This window comes from Oryctolagus cuniculus, chromosome 14, assembly GCF_964237555.1.
Source record: "Oryctolagus cuniculus chromosome 14, mOryCun1.1, whole genome shotgun sequence".
In the NCBI taxonomy this organism is placed as follows: Eukaryota; Metazoa; Chordata; class Mammalia; order Lagomorpha; family Leporidae; genus Oryctolagus; species Oryctolagus cuniculus.
Window position 1 is genome coordinate 64357026 of NC_091445.1, and position 12909 is coordinate 64369934.

Below are 12909 nucleotides of genomic sequence, written 5' to 3' on the forward strand. Positions count from 1 at the left end.
GCGGCTGGTGCACCGTGCTGATCCGATGGCAGGAGCCAGGTACACATGATCTTTTTAAAAGCAAGAACTACACCTTAAACTCTGTATACCTAATAGTACTTAACACAGAACTTAAAACTATATACTGTTTGATATATAACTTGTTTTTTATACTCTTTTAGTAACTCTACTATTTTAACATTTAGTTTCTTCTCTCAAAAATGAAGATATGAATGTAGTATATTAAAAAAAATGCTCTCATTCAACAATCTCTACACTTGAAAAATGAGTAAAATAGGCCGGCGCCGCGGCTCACTAGGCTAATCCTCCGCCTAGCGGCGCCGGCACACCGGGTTCTAGTCCCGGTCGGGGCTCCGGATTCTGTCCCGGTTGCCCCTCTTCCAGGCCAGCTCTCTGCTGTGGCCAGGGAGTGCAGTGGAGGATGGCCCAGGTGCTTGGGCCCTGCACCCCATGGGAGACCAGGAAAAGCACCTAGCTCCTGGCTCCTGCCATCGGATCAGCGCGGTGCGCTGGCCGCAGCGCGCCGGCCGCGGCGGCCATTGGAGGGTGAACCAACGGCAAAAGGAAGACCTTTCTCTCTGTCTCTCTCTCTCACTGTCCACTCTGCCTGTCAAAAATAAAAAAAAAAATAAATAATAAAAAAAAAAAAAAAAAAAAAAAGAAAAATGAGTAAAATAATTAAGTAAACGAAGAAAGGAGACAAAATATTTGTTAGAGTTCCTTCTTTTCTGGTAACAAAAAAGGGGGCTGTTTCTTCTGGTACAGGGCTTTATCACACACCTTTCTGTGTAGGATTTTCCAAAAGTTACTAGGAATGTAAGAGAGAACAATGTAAGCTGATGGCTATACGATATGCCGTGGAAAGACAGGCATTCAAGAGGCTAGTTAAAGGGCCAGCAGTATGGCTTAGCAGGGTAAGCTTCCACCTGAGATGCCTGCATAGCATATGGGCACTGGTCTGAAACCTGGCTGCTTCACTTCTGATCCAGCTCCCTGCTAACATGCCTGGGAAAGCAGTAGAGGATGGCCCAAGTGTTTAGTCCTCTGCACCCACGTGGGAGACCCAAAAGAAGCTTCAGGCTCCTAGCTTCAGCCTGGCCCTGCTCTGGTCATTGAAGCCATTTTGGAGTAAATCAGCTGATGGAAAATCTCTCTCATCCTTTCTCTGTTATCTCTTTCAAATAAAAAATAAATCTTTTAAAAAAAGTTAAATCAAGGATGTAACAAATACATTTAAAGTTTGAACTTACAAATATGCTATCAATATTGGCCACCTTTATATGAACCTGTCACAATACTCACTTGATGGTGCAGATTCACTTTCACTATTATGTCTAGAGCTGGTTGACTCTGAGTTCAAACTCAGGGTGCTTGGGACAGAGGAGAGTTCATTACAGAGTTGTTCCACATCATCAGGAACCACTGGCCATGGATGTTTGCGACTATGCCTCACAGCATCCCAACTGTGACATTTTAGGATATCACAGCCTTGTTTGGTTTTAGCAATGAGCCCGAGTACATATACACAGGTCCTGTATGTAAAAGATGTAGTATTAACAGTCTATAATTCCAAAATAAGATTTTTTAAAAATATCCACAGAAAAATTAATTTGCCATAAAAGACATATGAATTTTTACAGTCATTAAAATCTGCCTTGTGAAAAAATGTATTAACTAGTTAGAAATAAATTAGTAGAAATAAAAAACATGCCCTCTTTCCTAATAAAGAAAATACAACAAAACAAAAAGCACAATGCAATCTTAGCAAAAATGACATATTAGTTTTCTTAATTTAGATGTGTAATATCTGGGCATTTGGATTACTGGAACATTTGGACACATGTTATGCATTCTCTGCTTGCAAGATAAAGTTCAATTAAGGTGTTTATTAATCCATTTAAAATCTTACATTAGGACTTTCAATGAATTAACAGTTATGGATTATAAAGAATCAAATACTTTTTCCTGATAACCACTGTGAATAACAACATGCATTAAGACTTCAGAGTTACATACCCTCTGATGGAAAGAACCTCACACTGTTTTGCAAGTTTAAGTATATCTGGAATCACATTTTCTTCTTGTAGCAAATTAAGACCCCAATTTGATGAGCCAATATTTCCCTAAAAAGACAAGAAATTATTTATGGCAAATACCGAGTTACAATAACAATTGTTTTAAAAGATTTGAATAGCTACCAAGAAACACAAATTTCACCTCATCCATGACAGAGGAAGAAAAAGTGAAAAAATTCTCAAATAAGGAACATTAGGAATTAATGTTCTTTTTGTTTTAGCAAGAAAATGCCAAGTCATAAAAAGTAACAGTTTAACCATCTTTTCTTCAGCATGAAAATAATATTTAAATTCACATGAATAATCCCTTAGATTATTACTCTAAGAACAAGTTCCAAATAAATTTTATTTTATTTAGTATTAATGGGAAAAACAAGAGGGTTTTTTTTTTTTTTTTTTGCAAAAATCTTATAGAAATGTTTATTACAAACCAAGGCCCAAAGAGACGCTTTCAGTTTTTTAATTTCTTCCCATTTATCCAAATCTGGAGTCCGAACATTATGACACAGTTCTGTAACAATATTCTAAAGAAAAAAAATGAGTAAGAGGGTATTATATCTTTAGTATATTTTCTCATTGTATCATAAAGCTTTTAAGGTTTTAGTCATTTTTGAATATTTAAAATTCTAAAATAGTTTAGCTGCATGAGTGTGCATGGGTTCTAAGCTTACCTTTCAGAGTTACCACTTACGAGCTCTGTGGTCTTGAGGAAGTTACTTAACCTCCCTATGCCTTGATTTCTTAATCTCTAAAACTGGGATAATCATAGGATCTGTCTTGTAGGGTTTCATGATTTAAAATATTATTACAAAAAGAAGTGTTTAACATAGTACCTGGCACTCATTAGTATTACAAAAAGCCATGATAAGTATTTCTTTCAAATATAAAATAAATTAGGGATTAATTTCATATTTATGTAGATAATGACACTGAGCAAAGAACTTCCAGTTCTTTGTTATTATAAAGATACCTGTCCCAATAGTCTTCAGATATAATATGAAAACACATGAAACTAGAGTGTATTTATGAAAACCCCTGTGCTCGTGAGATGAGCAAAGATACAAAAACGAACTAAACTCCTATAATATTGTTGTTCATACATACACAAATATTTTTTTCAAATATGAAACTTTATTTTGAAGGTGATTTATGAAAATTCAACATGAGCAATAAATCTATTTACATGTTATAGTTGAATACAAAACAACAGAAGTAAGCAAGTAAGCAAACAAATAAACATAAAATCCAGGACTTAATAGGAAATTAACACCAGTGCTAATTGTGCAAAATGCTAAATCATTATATTTCATGGTCTGAATCCCTATAGTGTTGCCCATTTTTTTTTTTAATTAATTCTTTTTTTTTTTTTTTTTTTTTTGACAGGCAGAGTGGACAGTGAGAGAGAGAGACAGAGAGAAAGGTCTTCCCTTTGCCATTGGTTCACCCTCCAATGGCTGCCGCGGCCGGCGCACCGCACTGATCCAATGGCAGGAGTCAGGTACTTTTCCTGGTCTCCCATGGGGTGCAGGGCCCAAGCACTTGGCCATCCTCCACTGCACTCCCTGGCCACAGCAGAGAGCTGGCCTGGAAGAGGAGCAACCCGGACAGAATCTGGCGTCCTGACCAGGACTAGAACCCGGTGTGCCGGCGCCACAAGGCGGAGGATTAGCCTAGTGAGCCGCGGCGTGGGCTTAATTAATTCATTTATTTTTAAGGTGAACCTACTTCATGTATTTCACATATACAGATTTAGGAACATAGTACACAAATATTTCTACAACTATTTCTAAAGTAACAGAAATGCTGCATTTATTGAAAACACCTGATTGCAAGACATATTCACAGCCGAAAACACAGTGAATACATTACAGTTAAAGAACACATCCTTGCCCACATGCATCACATTCTGTGAAGTGCTCACAAGCAGCAAAGTTCAGTTTGTTGCTCACTAAGGATAATGAATCTTTGGCAGGTACAGTTTAACTTGCCAAAAAGAGCAAGAAAGAAACTCATTTTCCACTTTTGTTTTTAAGGAGATTTTAATTTCTCCAACAAACTATAAAGGGAAGAACTCCGACCTTCAATGGGTTGTTGATCCTGAAGAACAGTTATTCAAAGGTCACACACAAGTCAGGGAAACACATGGAAGCCAATATTTCTAAGGATTACAAACTTAGAATGCATAAGTCAACTATAAGATAGATGAACTTTAAAAGTATAAGTGATGCCACTAATTTTAAAGTTTTGCAAAATTTTTGCAGAAATATTTTAGCAATATTAAGATTTTTTTTTACTATAGTAGTGATTTAAAATAAGCAAATTATGTTTTACCTGCACTTCCAACAAATGGCAGCCTGTTTTGTGGTGTACCAGTTGTCCATAAAGGTGTACCGGCAGGTAGACATGAGGACGCTGTAATCTAGCATAATAAAGATGACTGATATGACTATCTTATTTAACTATGCAGTGGCTACTAATAATAAACTAGATAAATAAAACTAGATATAATTCCCAGCACAAATAAAAATAAGGAGATGGGAAGGCATTATGATTTCTCTGACAAAATAATTTAACAGGTCTCACAGTACTGGTAAGAGAGCTGGGGCTGGAGAGGCAGACTTGGGTGAGGGCATGGAATGTCTCTGACAGCTGTATCAGTAGGGTATTTCCACACTGTGAATGCCACTGGAACTTTTGGACAATCAATACTTATACATTAAGATTATTTCCTATTCTCAGTGTATGAAGCAGAAATGTAAATGTTCAGAAAACTTTTAACAGCACTGATTTATTTCAGTACAGCTTTAAATCTGATATATGGGACTACTGCTCCACTAACACGACTATACCTTTGGTTACTTCGGCGAACATAGTTATCACCATCGACAGGCTTCCGATATGTAGTAAGTGCTTCATTAAGTTGTTCCTCAATCAAGTCAACATATTTTGAATTATATTCCTAAAGATAATATTATTTCAGTTATTTACAGCATAATTTCTTTCACTAAATTTATAAATGTCAGGTATGTAGCAAATCTGGGAAAAATACATGTAAAAAATGAAAACATGTGTTTATCAAATAGACATGTTTTGGAAAGGACAGAGCAAGGGTATTATGAATTCAAATATTTTATCATACTAAAACACTGTTTATATTTTCTTCCTTTTCAATTAACATTTTAGGGTCCAAATTATTGAGCACATATTTGAAATTGCTTGTATTAAAAAAAAACAGCTTCTTAAAATTAAACACTTAAGATAGTCACCAGGAAATTTCAAAGGAAAATTAGATGAATTCTACCATTTTACCAGGTTTCAGTAAAACACCTTTCCCCATTGATTTAAATAAAGTCAAATGGACCCACTGCAACTTGAGAAACTCCTACTTAAATGCCTTAAGTTACAATTCTTATTGCAAAAGATGTCTACTTCAAATTGCTACAAAGAACTGGTGGAACCTCTTGGGAAAACAATTCGGCAACATTTATTAAAAATTTTAATTCCAGGGGCTGGAGCTGTGGCACAGCAAGTTAAAGCCATGGCCTGCAGCACCAGCATCTCATATTGGTGCCAGTTGGAGTCCCAGCTGCTCCGCTTCAGATCCAGCTCCCTGCTAATGTGCCTGGGAGAAGAGTGGAGGATGGCCCAAGTCATTCGTCCTCTGCACCCATAAGGGAGACCCTGATGAAGCTCCTGGCTCCTGGTTTTGGCCTGGCCCAGTCCTCATTGTTTCAGCCATTTGGGGAGTCAATCAGTAGATGGAAGATCTCTCTGCTTCTCCTTCTCTCACTCTGTAACTGCCTTTCAAATAAATATATAAATCTTTTAAAACAATTTAAATTCCAGAGGCTGCCATTGTGGCACAGTAAGTAAAGCTGCTCCCTGCAACGCCAGCATCTCATATGAGAGCAGGTTCAAGTTCTGGCTACTCCATTTCCAACCCAGCTCCCTGCTGATGGCCTGGGAAAAACAGCAGAAGATGGCCCAAGTGTTTGGGCCCCTGCCACCAATATGGGAGATCCAAATGAAATTCCTGGCTCCAGCCTGGCATAGCACTGGCTGTTACAGCTATCTGGGGAGTGAACCAGTGGGTGCAAGATCTCTTTTTCTCTCCCTCTCTCTTTGTAACTCTGACCCTCAAATCAATTAATCTTCAAAAATTTTTTAATTGCAACATATTTTTTGATTGCATTATACTTGGAAAAATTTATCCAACAGATATACTTGCACAAAGTTTACAAAACTACAAAGTTGAGCACACTCCAAATGTCCATTAATATGAGACTGGTTATACAAATTAGGGTAAATTCATATTCTATTATGCATTAAGAAGAATAGAGTAGATCTAAATGTACTGCTCTGAAAAGCTCTGAGTTATACTGCTGAATGAAAAAGTTCAATTTCAGTTTTATCTTCATTTGTAAACAAAATTCATTTGTATTTTTAAATAATATGTACTTAGACATGTACACAATACCTCTAAGTGCACATAAAAGAAATTAACAGATATGACCTCAGAACAGACAAAATACAGGGTTGGGAGGCTTTTATTTTATATTTGAAACCACTTATACTACTTGAATTTGGTGGGTTACCTTAGCTCTCTAATTACAACCTCTAAATACTTTCCCTATTCTTCTTTAGGTTCTGTATTTACTTTGCATTAGTAATCAGATTTTAATTAGATATTATCACTATATTATTATCACCATGCCCTCCTTTATTCGTGAAAATCTTACCACAAAAATCTAATTAAGACAGGTGTTTGAGTTTTTTGAATGAGTAGTTACAGTCACATGGTGCAGTTATTCTTTTGAAGTGGCATTCATTGGAAAACACTAGTAAATGTCAGGGACTCTGTTTTGTAACTGTGAAATGGAGCTGAGTTTCTGATGTGGATCTTCTGCCCAAAGGATCTACTTGGAGGGTGGGAGGAGGAATCTACCTTATCAGGTCCATAACTCAAGTATGAACCTCTAGCTACTAAGTGATTTGGTAAGTAAGTTGCCAAAGGAGCTTCTGCCCTTGATAAGGGAACTGTCAATGAGAACTGTCAATGGTTACAAGGTCACTGAGAAATCCATATAAACCCCAGGTAAGACTCAACATCTGAAATCTGCCACACTAGGAGCTAATAAACCCACATAAGAATTGTACTAAGATTGTCCCCTTACCCCTTCTTCTTTCTGTTATAATCCTAGAGAGCCCCCAAACTTGCAGTCAAGGAGCAACAAATACTGATGAAATGAACATTACTTCACCGTACATTTTAAAGTCAATATCAGGCCTGTACTGGGTGTGAGCAATGCTAACTTGAATGAATAGAATTTTAATATTACATTGGCCTGAATGCTTTATTACCTTGCGTTACGTTATTAACTGCTTAGTAGCTGATAAGAAAAGGTATAAGATCTGCCTAATACTGTATCCAGAAGTAGGGAGAAATCATCACATAAAAGAGATTGAAAGGGACAACTGTGAAAAAAGTTGGTTTCATGTTCCTTAGTATAACTTCTTTAAAAAAAAAAAAAGTTAAAATACTAATGAAATTTTAAAAGCAACTGTAATATAAAATGGTTGCCAAAGTAAAAAAAAAAAAAAAACCTGCTATAGTCGTATTAACAAACCACTCAATAACACAGAAAATGAAGCCAATCTATCATAATTATGTCATGATATTAACAATGATTTATTGGGTTTGGTGCTATGGTACAGCAGGGTTAAAGCCCTGCCCTCAGTGCCGGCATCCCATATGAGAGTCTGTTTGAGTCCTGGCTGCTCCACTTCTGATCCAGTCTACTGTTAACTGTGCTGGGAAAGCATCGAAGGACAGCCCAAGTCCTTGGGCCCCTGCACCCATGTGGGAGACCCAGAAGAAGCTCCTGGCTTTGGATAGGCTCAGCTCAGGCTATTGTGGCCACCTGGGGGCGGCGGGGGGGGGGGGGGGGGTGAACCGGCACATGGAAGACCTTTCTGTCTCTACCTCTCTCTATAACTCTTTCAAATAAATAAAATAGATCTTTAAAAAAATTCATTTAAAAATGATTTATGTAGAGTTGTGGTTGATCATAAATAAATCAGTATCTCTTTTTTTCAAGTAAACTTTATTAACACAGAAATACAAATCTCATACAGTTTCACTTATCACGAAATATTCTTGTTTGATTTTTTTTACCCCAACTGTTTAAAAAAAAAAAAAAAGCTATGCTTAGGAAAGTCACAAAAACACAAGTGGAGAGATGCATTTGGATTGGAGAAAGGTCATAGCTTGCCAACCTCTGACTTAACCAATTTCAGATATAAAGTATCTGAATAAAATAATTATACACTGGAAGAATTTTAATTGAACCAATATTTGTGAAACCAATTAATCTCTAATTGATAGCAAATACTAACAGACAGTGTTTGTTGAACTCCAGACAAAGCAGTAAGTCTTAGATAATCTATCACTAACATCATACCAGCATCAACATGAGACATATGTGTGGCTGAAGATACTTAAATCACTTCATTTTATTGTGTAACCAACCTGAAAAAAATAATTCACAGCTATCCTAAAAGCCAATTCTGAATCAGCTGAGATAGAAAAGCAGATAGGTTTCCTCCCTCCCATCTTCAAGGTGACTTACATAGTCTTCCACTGAATTTTCTTTCTTTCTCACAGAAGAGCTGACTTTACACCTGCAGACTAATCTATCCTCTCCTTGGCCAGGAATTCATTCCATCAGCTATTCCCCCTTGTCTGTCATTAGTCTCTCTTGCCTTATTAGGTCGTTTCCCTTGGCTCACAATATGTTCACATCTCTTTCTTCCTCAAAACAAAAATAAGATTCATACACAAACACTTCCCTTCTTGGCATGCTACAAGCTACTGGGAGGAAATCAAATGTAGTGGAAAGAGCATTGGATATTGGAGCCAGAAAGAACTGGATTAATTTCTCTGCCCTGCTGTTTTCAAGATCTGTAACCTAGGATAAATTAGTTTACTCCACTCAGTCTCAACATTTTTCTTCACAAAATAGAAAAAACAGAATGTATTTCATAGGATTGTTGTGCAAGGGACTAAATTCAATGGTCAACGATCACAAAGTTACCTTTCCTTTCTCTAATTTGAAAACAGTGGACTATATCATCTTCAGTTTTATATTTCTCAGGAACTGCAATCCAGTATCTCAAAGTTTCTACTGAAATCACATTAGGAAAATTCATGAATGACTTAACTTTCAAACAAGCCTATTTTCCGGTGGTAAGCCACATGACTTCCTTCACTGGCCTGGCCTTTCTAAATCATCCTTTAGTTATCTCATTCTGATAGTTTTTTTTGTGATCACTGCCTTTCATTAAACCAGGACATTGTTTCTGTCTTAAAAAAATTATTTACTTTCATTTTACTTGAGAGACAGAGACAGACATCTTCCATCTGCTGGTTCACTCCCAAATGCCTGAAACAGCAGCTGGGCCCCACATGGGTGGCAGGGACCCAAGTACTTTAAGCCATCATCTGCTGCCTCCCAGGATGTATATTGGCAAGAAACTAGACAGGAAGCTGAGGATCTGGGACTCAAACCAGACACTCCAATATGGGATGTGCATTCCAAGTGATGACTTAACCACTTAGCCAAATGCCCTACTCCAAGCAGGGTATTCTTTAAGGAACAATGCTCAGCCTTCTCTCTCTCTCTCATTTTTTTGTTTGTTTGTTTTTTTGATATTTTTCTCTGATGGTCTCACTTGTTTCAGGTTTCTTCTACTACTACTACTACTACTACTACTACTACTACTACTACTGAGGACCTCAAAATATCGTTTTCTGTACTGTATCAATGCTCCCAAATAATCTTGGCTTATTATCATCTGGTCATTTCAGAGATAACATATTCAAAATTCATTACCCTGAGCCCAGCAATCACTTCTTGTAATCGTAATATCTTAATGGTGATTCATTATACACTTACTCACTGTGTTAGAAACCTTATAAATCAAGTTAGACCCCTCCTTCATTGTGTTCAATCAACATAAAAATTTCATCCATTTTATTTCAAAAATGCCCAGAAAATGTGTCCCTACCTATTCAACCTCATTACCACTGAAGTTCAGGTTCTTAATAATTGCTTCCAAACTTGTTATTACTTTTCCTAGATTTTCCTTCTGTTAACCAAACTTCTACATTGCAACTTATCACATTCCTAAAGCCTAGTTCTTTGATAAACACAAATGATTCCTCACTATGTATCAAATGGAAACCCCTTAGTATGATAAAATGTGGCTTATAAAGCTTGCGATTATCTAATTGACCATTCTAGCTTCACCTTGCCACTCCCTACTTACTCTAGCCCCTACTACCAGGATATCACTTTCTTCAAAAGTTTGTGAAGTTTCAATAATCTATCCCTTTGTTGTAGCATTTACTTTTTAAAAATTACTATTATTATTTTTATTTGAGAGGCAGAGTTACAGATAGAAAGGTTTTCGTCAGCTGGCTCACTCCCCAAATGGATGCAACAGCTGGAGCTGAGCCTATCTGAAGCCAGGAACTTCTTCCAGGTCTCCTCCATGGGTGAGGGGGCCAAGGCACTTGGGTCACGTTCCACTGCTTTCCCAGGCCATAAACTGAGAGCTGTATCAGAAAAGGAGCAGCCGGGACAAGAATCGATGCCAAATCGGATGCCAGCACTGCAGGCTGTGGCTTTGCCTACTATGCCACACCACCAGCCCCTACTGTAGCATTTCTATTTTGAACTATTTCAAAGCATTGCATCAAATTTGCCAAGCAAGTTCCTGATATTATAAGCTGTCCAATAAGGTAGTAATTTTATTACAGTAATTTAAATATCTTCTATTTAAGAAGTACAATTGTATCCTGTTTCAGTTCTCAAAGTCATCATTATTGCAAAACTTCATGCCTGAAATGGGATGCTTTCAAATTTTAGTACATTTAATAAATGAGAATCTCTTGGAAAATATGGTTCAATATAGACCATATAAGTACTTAAATAAAGGACAGAAACCAAATGATAAATGATCTGAAATGACAGAAAATCCAAAAATCTTTTATACTGATACAGATCATTTTCATCATAGGTTTCCAAAATGTTTTGAACAATGTTTCAAACAAAATAATGAAGCCTCGGTGATAATCAGCAAAAGAAGAGCTAGTGAGTGTTAAAAACTTTCCTGCTACTAGGTATTCTTCTTGTTTACAAAAGCAGTAAGTTTCTCCTTAAATTTATGTACAGTAGTACCAAAAAATAAAGTTTCATTAAGCAATTATATTTGCTTAGATAAAACAGTTTTCGATCTTTCATTTAGAGAAATTTTAGTTCTGCCTTAAAAGGGTTCACCCAAAGTTGTAAGCTAATAAGAGAACCAAAAATAAAAGAAATGTTGTCAAATAGGGTTGATAAATTGTAACAGATTATAAAAAACAAATCCTATACAAAGTCAATAGTTAACTATAAAAGAAATAACTGTAACTTAAAACTGATAAACACCACTAAGTAAGCCCACAGATTTTCAGGCTTGACTTCCTACAAATGTGGAACTATTTTTACTAATTTCAAAACATTAATGGTATAAAAATTTATCCTCTAAATTTACAAATGTATTTCCCAAGGAAAAAACATACAATTTGAACCTTACTCAGTCAGAAGTTACCTTGTGCCACTTTTCCAACTGTTTTGCTACATAACCCCTTTCATTCAGATAGGAAAATCCTTTTGGAATGGAGAGAAATCTGTAAACGAAAACAAGCAATAGTTTAACATTGAATTTAAAAACATGTTTAAGGAGTTAAAATGTATTGAACAAAAAATATGTTTAAGGAGAATTATCTTATTCCTAAAAATAGGTCAGCTATAATTTATTGTAACTTCAATTACAAAAAAATTGTCAAAAATTTTTGTAAAAATACACAAAGTCAGTAACAATAAGGAAAATGTCAAGTGAAGTATAATTGAGCTTTAACATATACTGCCACAGTGATAACAGAAAATACATTCAGAAATATGTTAAAGGCCGGCGCCGCGGCTCACTAGGCTAATCCTCCACATTGTGGCACTGGCACACCGGGTTCTAGTCCTGGTCGGGGCGCCAGATTCTGTCCGGGTTGCTCCTCTTCCAGGCCAGCTCTCTGCTGTGGCCAGGGAGTGCAGTGGAGGATGGCCAAGTGCTTGGGCCCTGCACCCCATGGGAGACCAGGAAAAGTACCTGGCTCCTGCCATCGGATCAGCGCAGTGCGCCGGCCGCAGCGGCCATTGGAGGGTGAACCAACGGCAAAGGAAGACCTTTCTCTCTGTCTCTCTCTCTCACTGTCCACTCTGCCTGTCAAAAAACAAACAAAAAAAAAAGTTAAAGAAAATTTTACTTAAAACTTACCTAAGGAGAAGCAGCAAACCCTTGTCTCCAAGGTGGGATAACGCTGGTTTCATCTGAATAAGAGCATGAAGATTGGCCTGAAAAAGATGATTATTAGGTAAATTAGCAATTATACAAAAATAGTAAATTCATTATTTACAGGATACATATATAAATTAGACTTCATTTAGTTGTCAAATAATTTAAGTTCAAGTCTAAGTATTTCACCACATATATATTTGCAATAAAAGAACCTTCACCTTGTCTTCACATGCTTCATCTAAGATATCCAGAGCTTCAGAAGAAATCGTTTTGTTTTTATCATGTAGCTGAGTTACTAACAACTCAATCCCCCAATTATTGAAGAATTCAACATTAGCTCTCAGTAATACCCTTAAATGTTTTGTTGCATACAGCCTGCAAGCCTGTAGAGATAAATGAAAATATCAGACAAAACAAAACTTCACCATGGATAGCCCAC

At 36.7% G+C, this 12909-nt stretch overlaps 1 protein-coding gene across 21 annotated transcripts in view; it reads right to left on the minus strand.

The window, feature by feature from the left end:
* The window catches only part of RICTOR (RPTOR independent companion of MTOR complex 2), a 161599-nt gene that overhangs the window by 40525 nt on the left and 108165 nt on the right, over positions 1-12909 (minus strand). For all 21 annotated transcript variants that reach the window (XM_070056653.1, XM_051853789.2, XM_051853790.2 and 18 more), the window contains 8 exons: positions 12689-12853; positions 12450-12526; positions 11730-11808; positions 4925-5034; positions 4407-4494; positions 2507-2599; positions 2017-2123; positions 1303-1532 (listed from right to left, as the gene is read on the minus strand). In XM_070056653.1, the coding sequence (XP_069912754.1) occupies positions 1303-1532; positions 2017-2123; positions 2507-2599; positions 4407-4494; positions 4925-5034; positions 11730-11808; positions 12450-12526; positions 12689-12853 (949 nt within the window). The remainder of the gene's footprint in view (positions 1-1302; positions 1533-2016; positions 2124-2506; positions 2600-4406; positions 4495-4924; positions 5035-11729; positions 11809-12449; positions 12527-12688; positions 12854-12909) is intronic.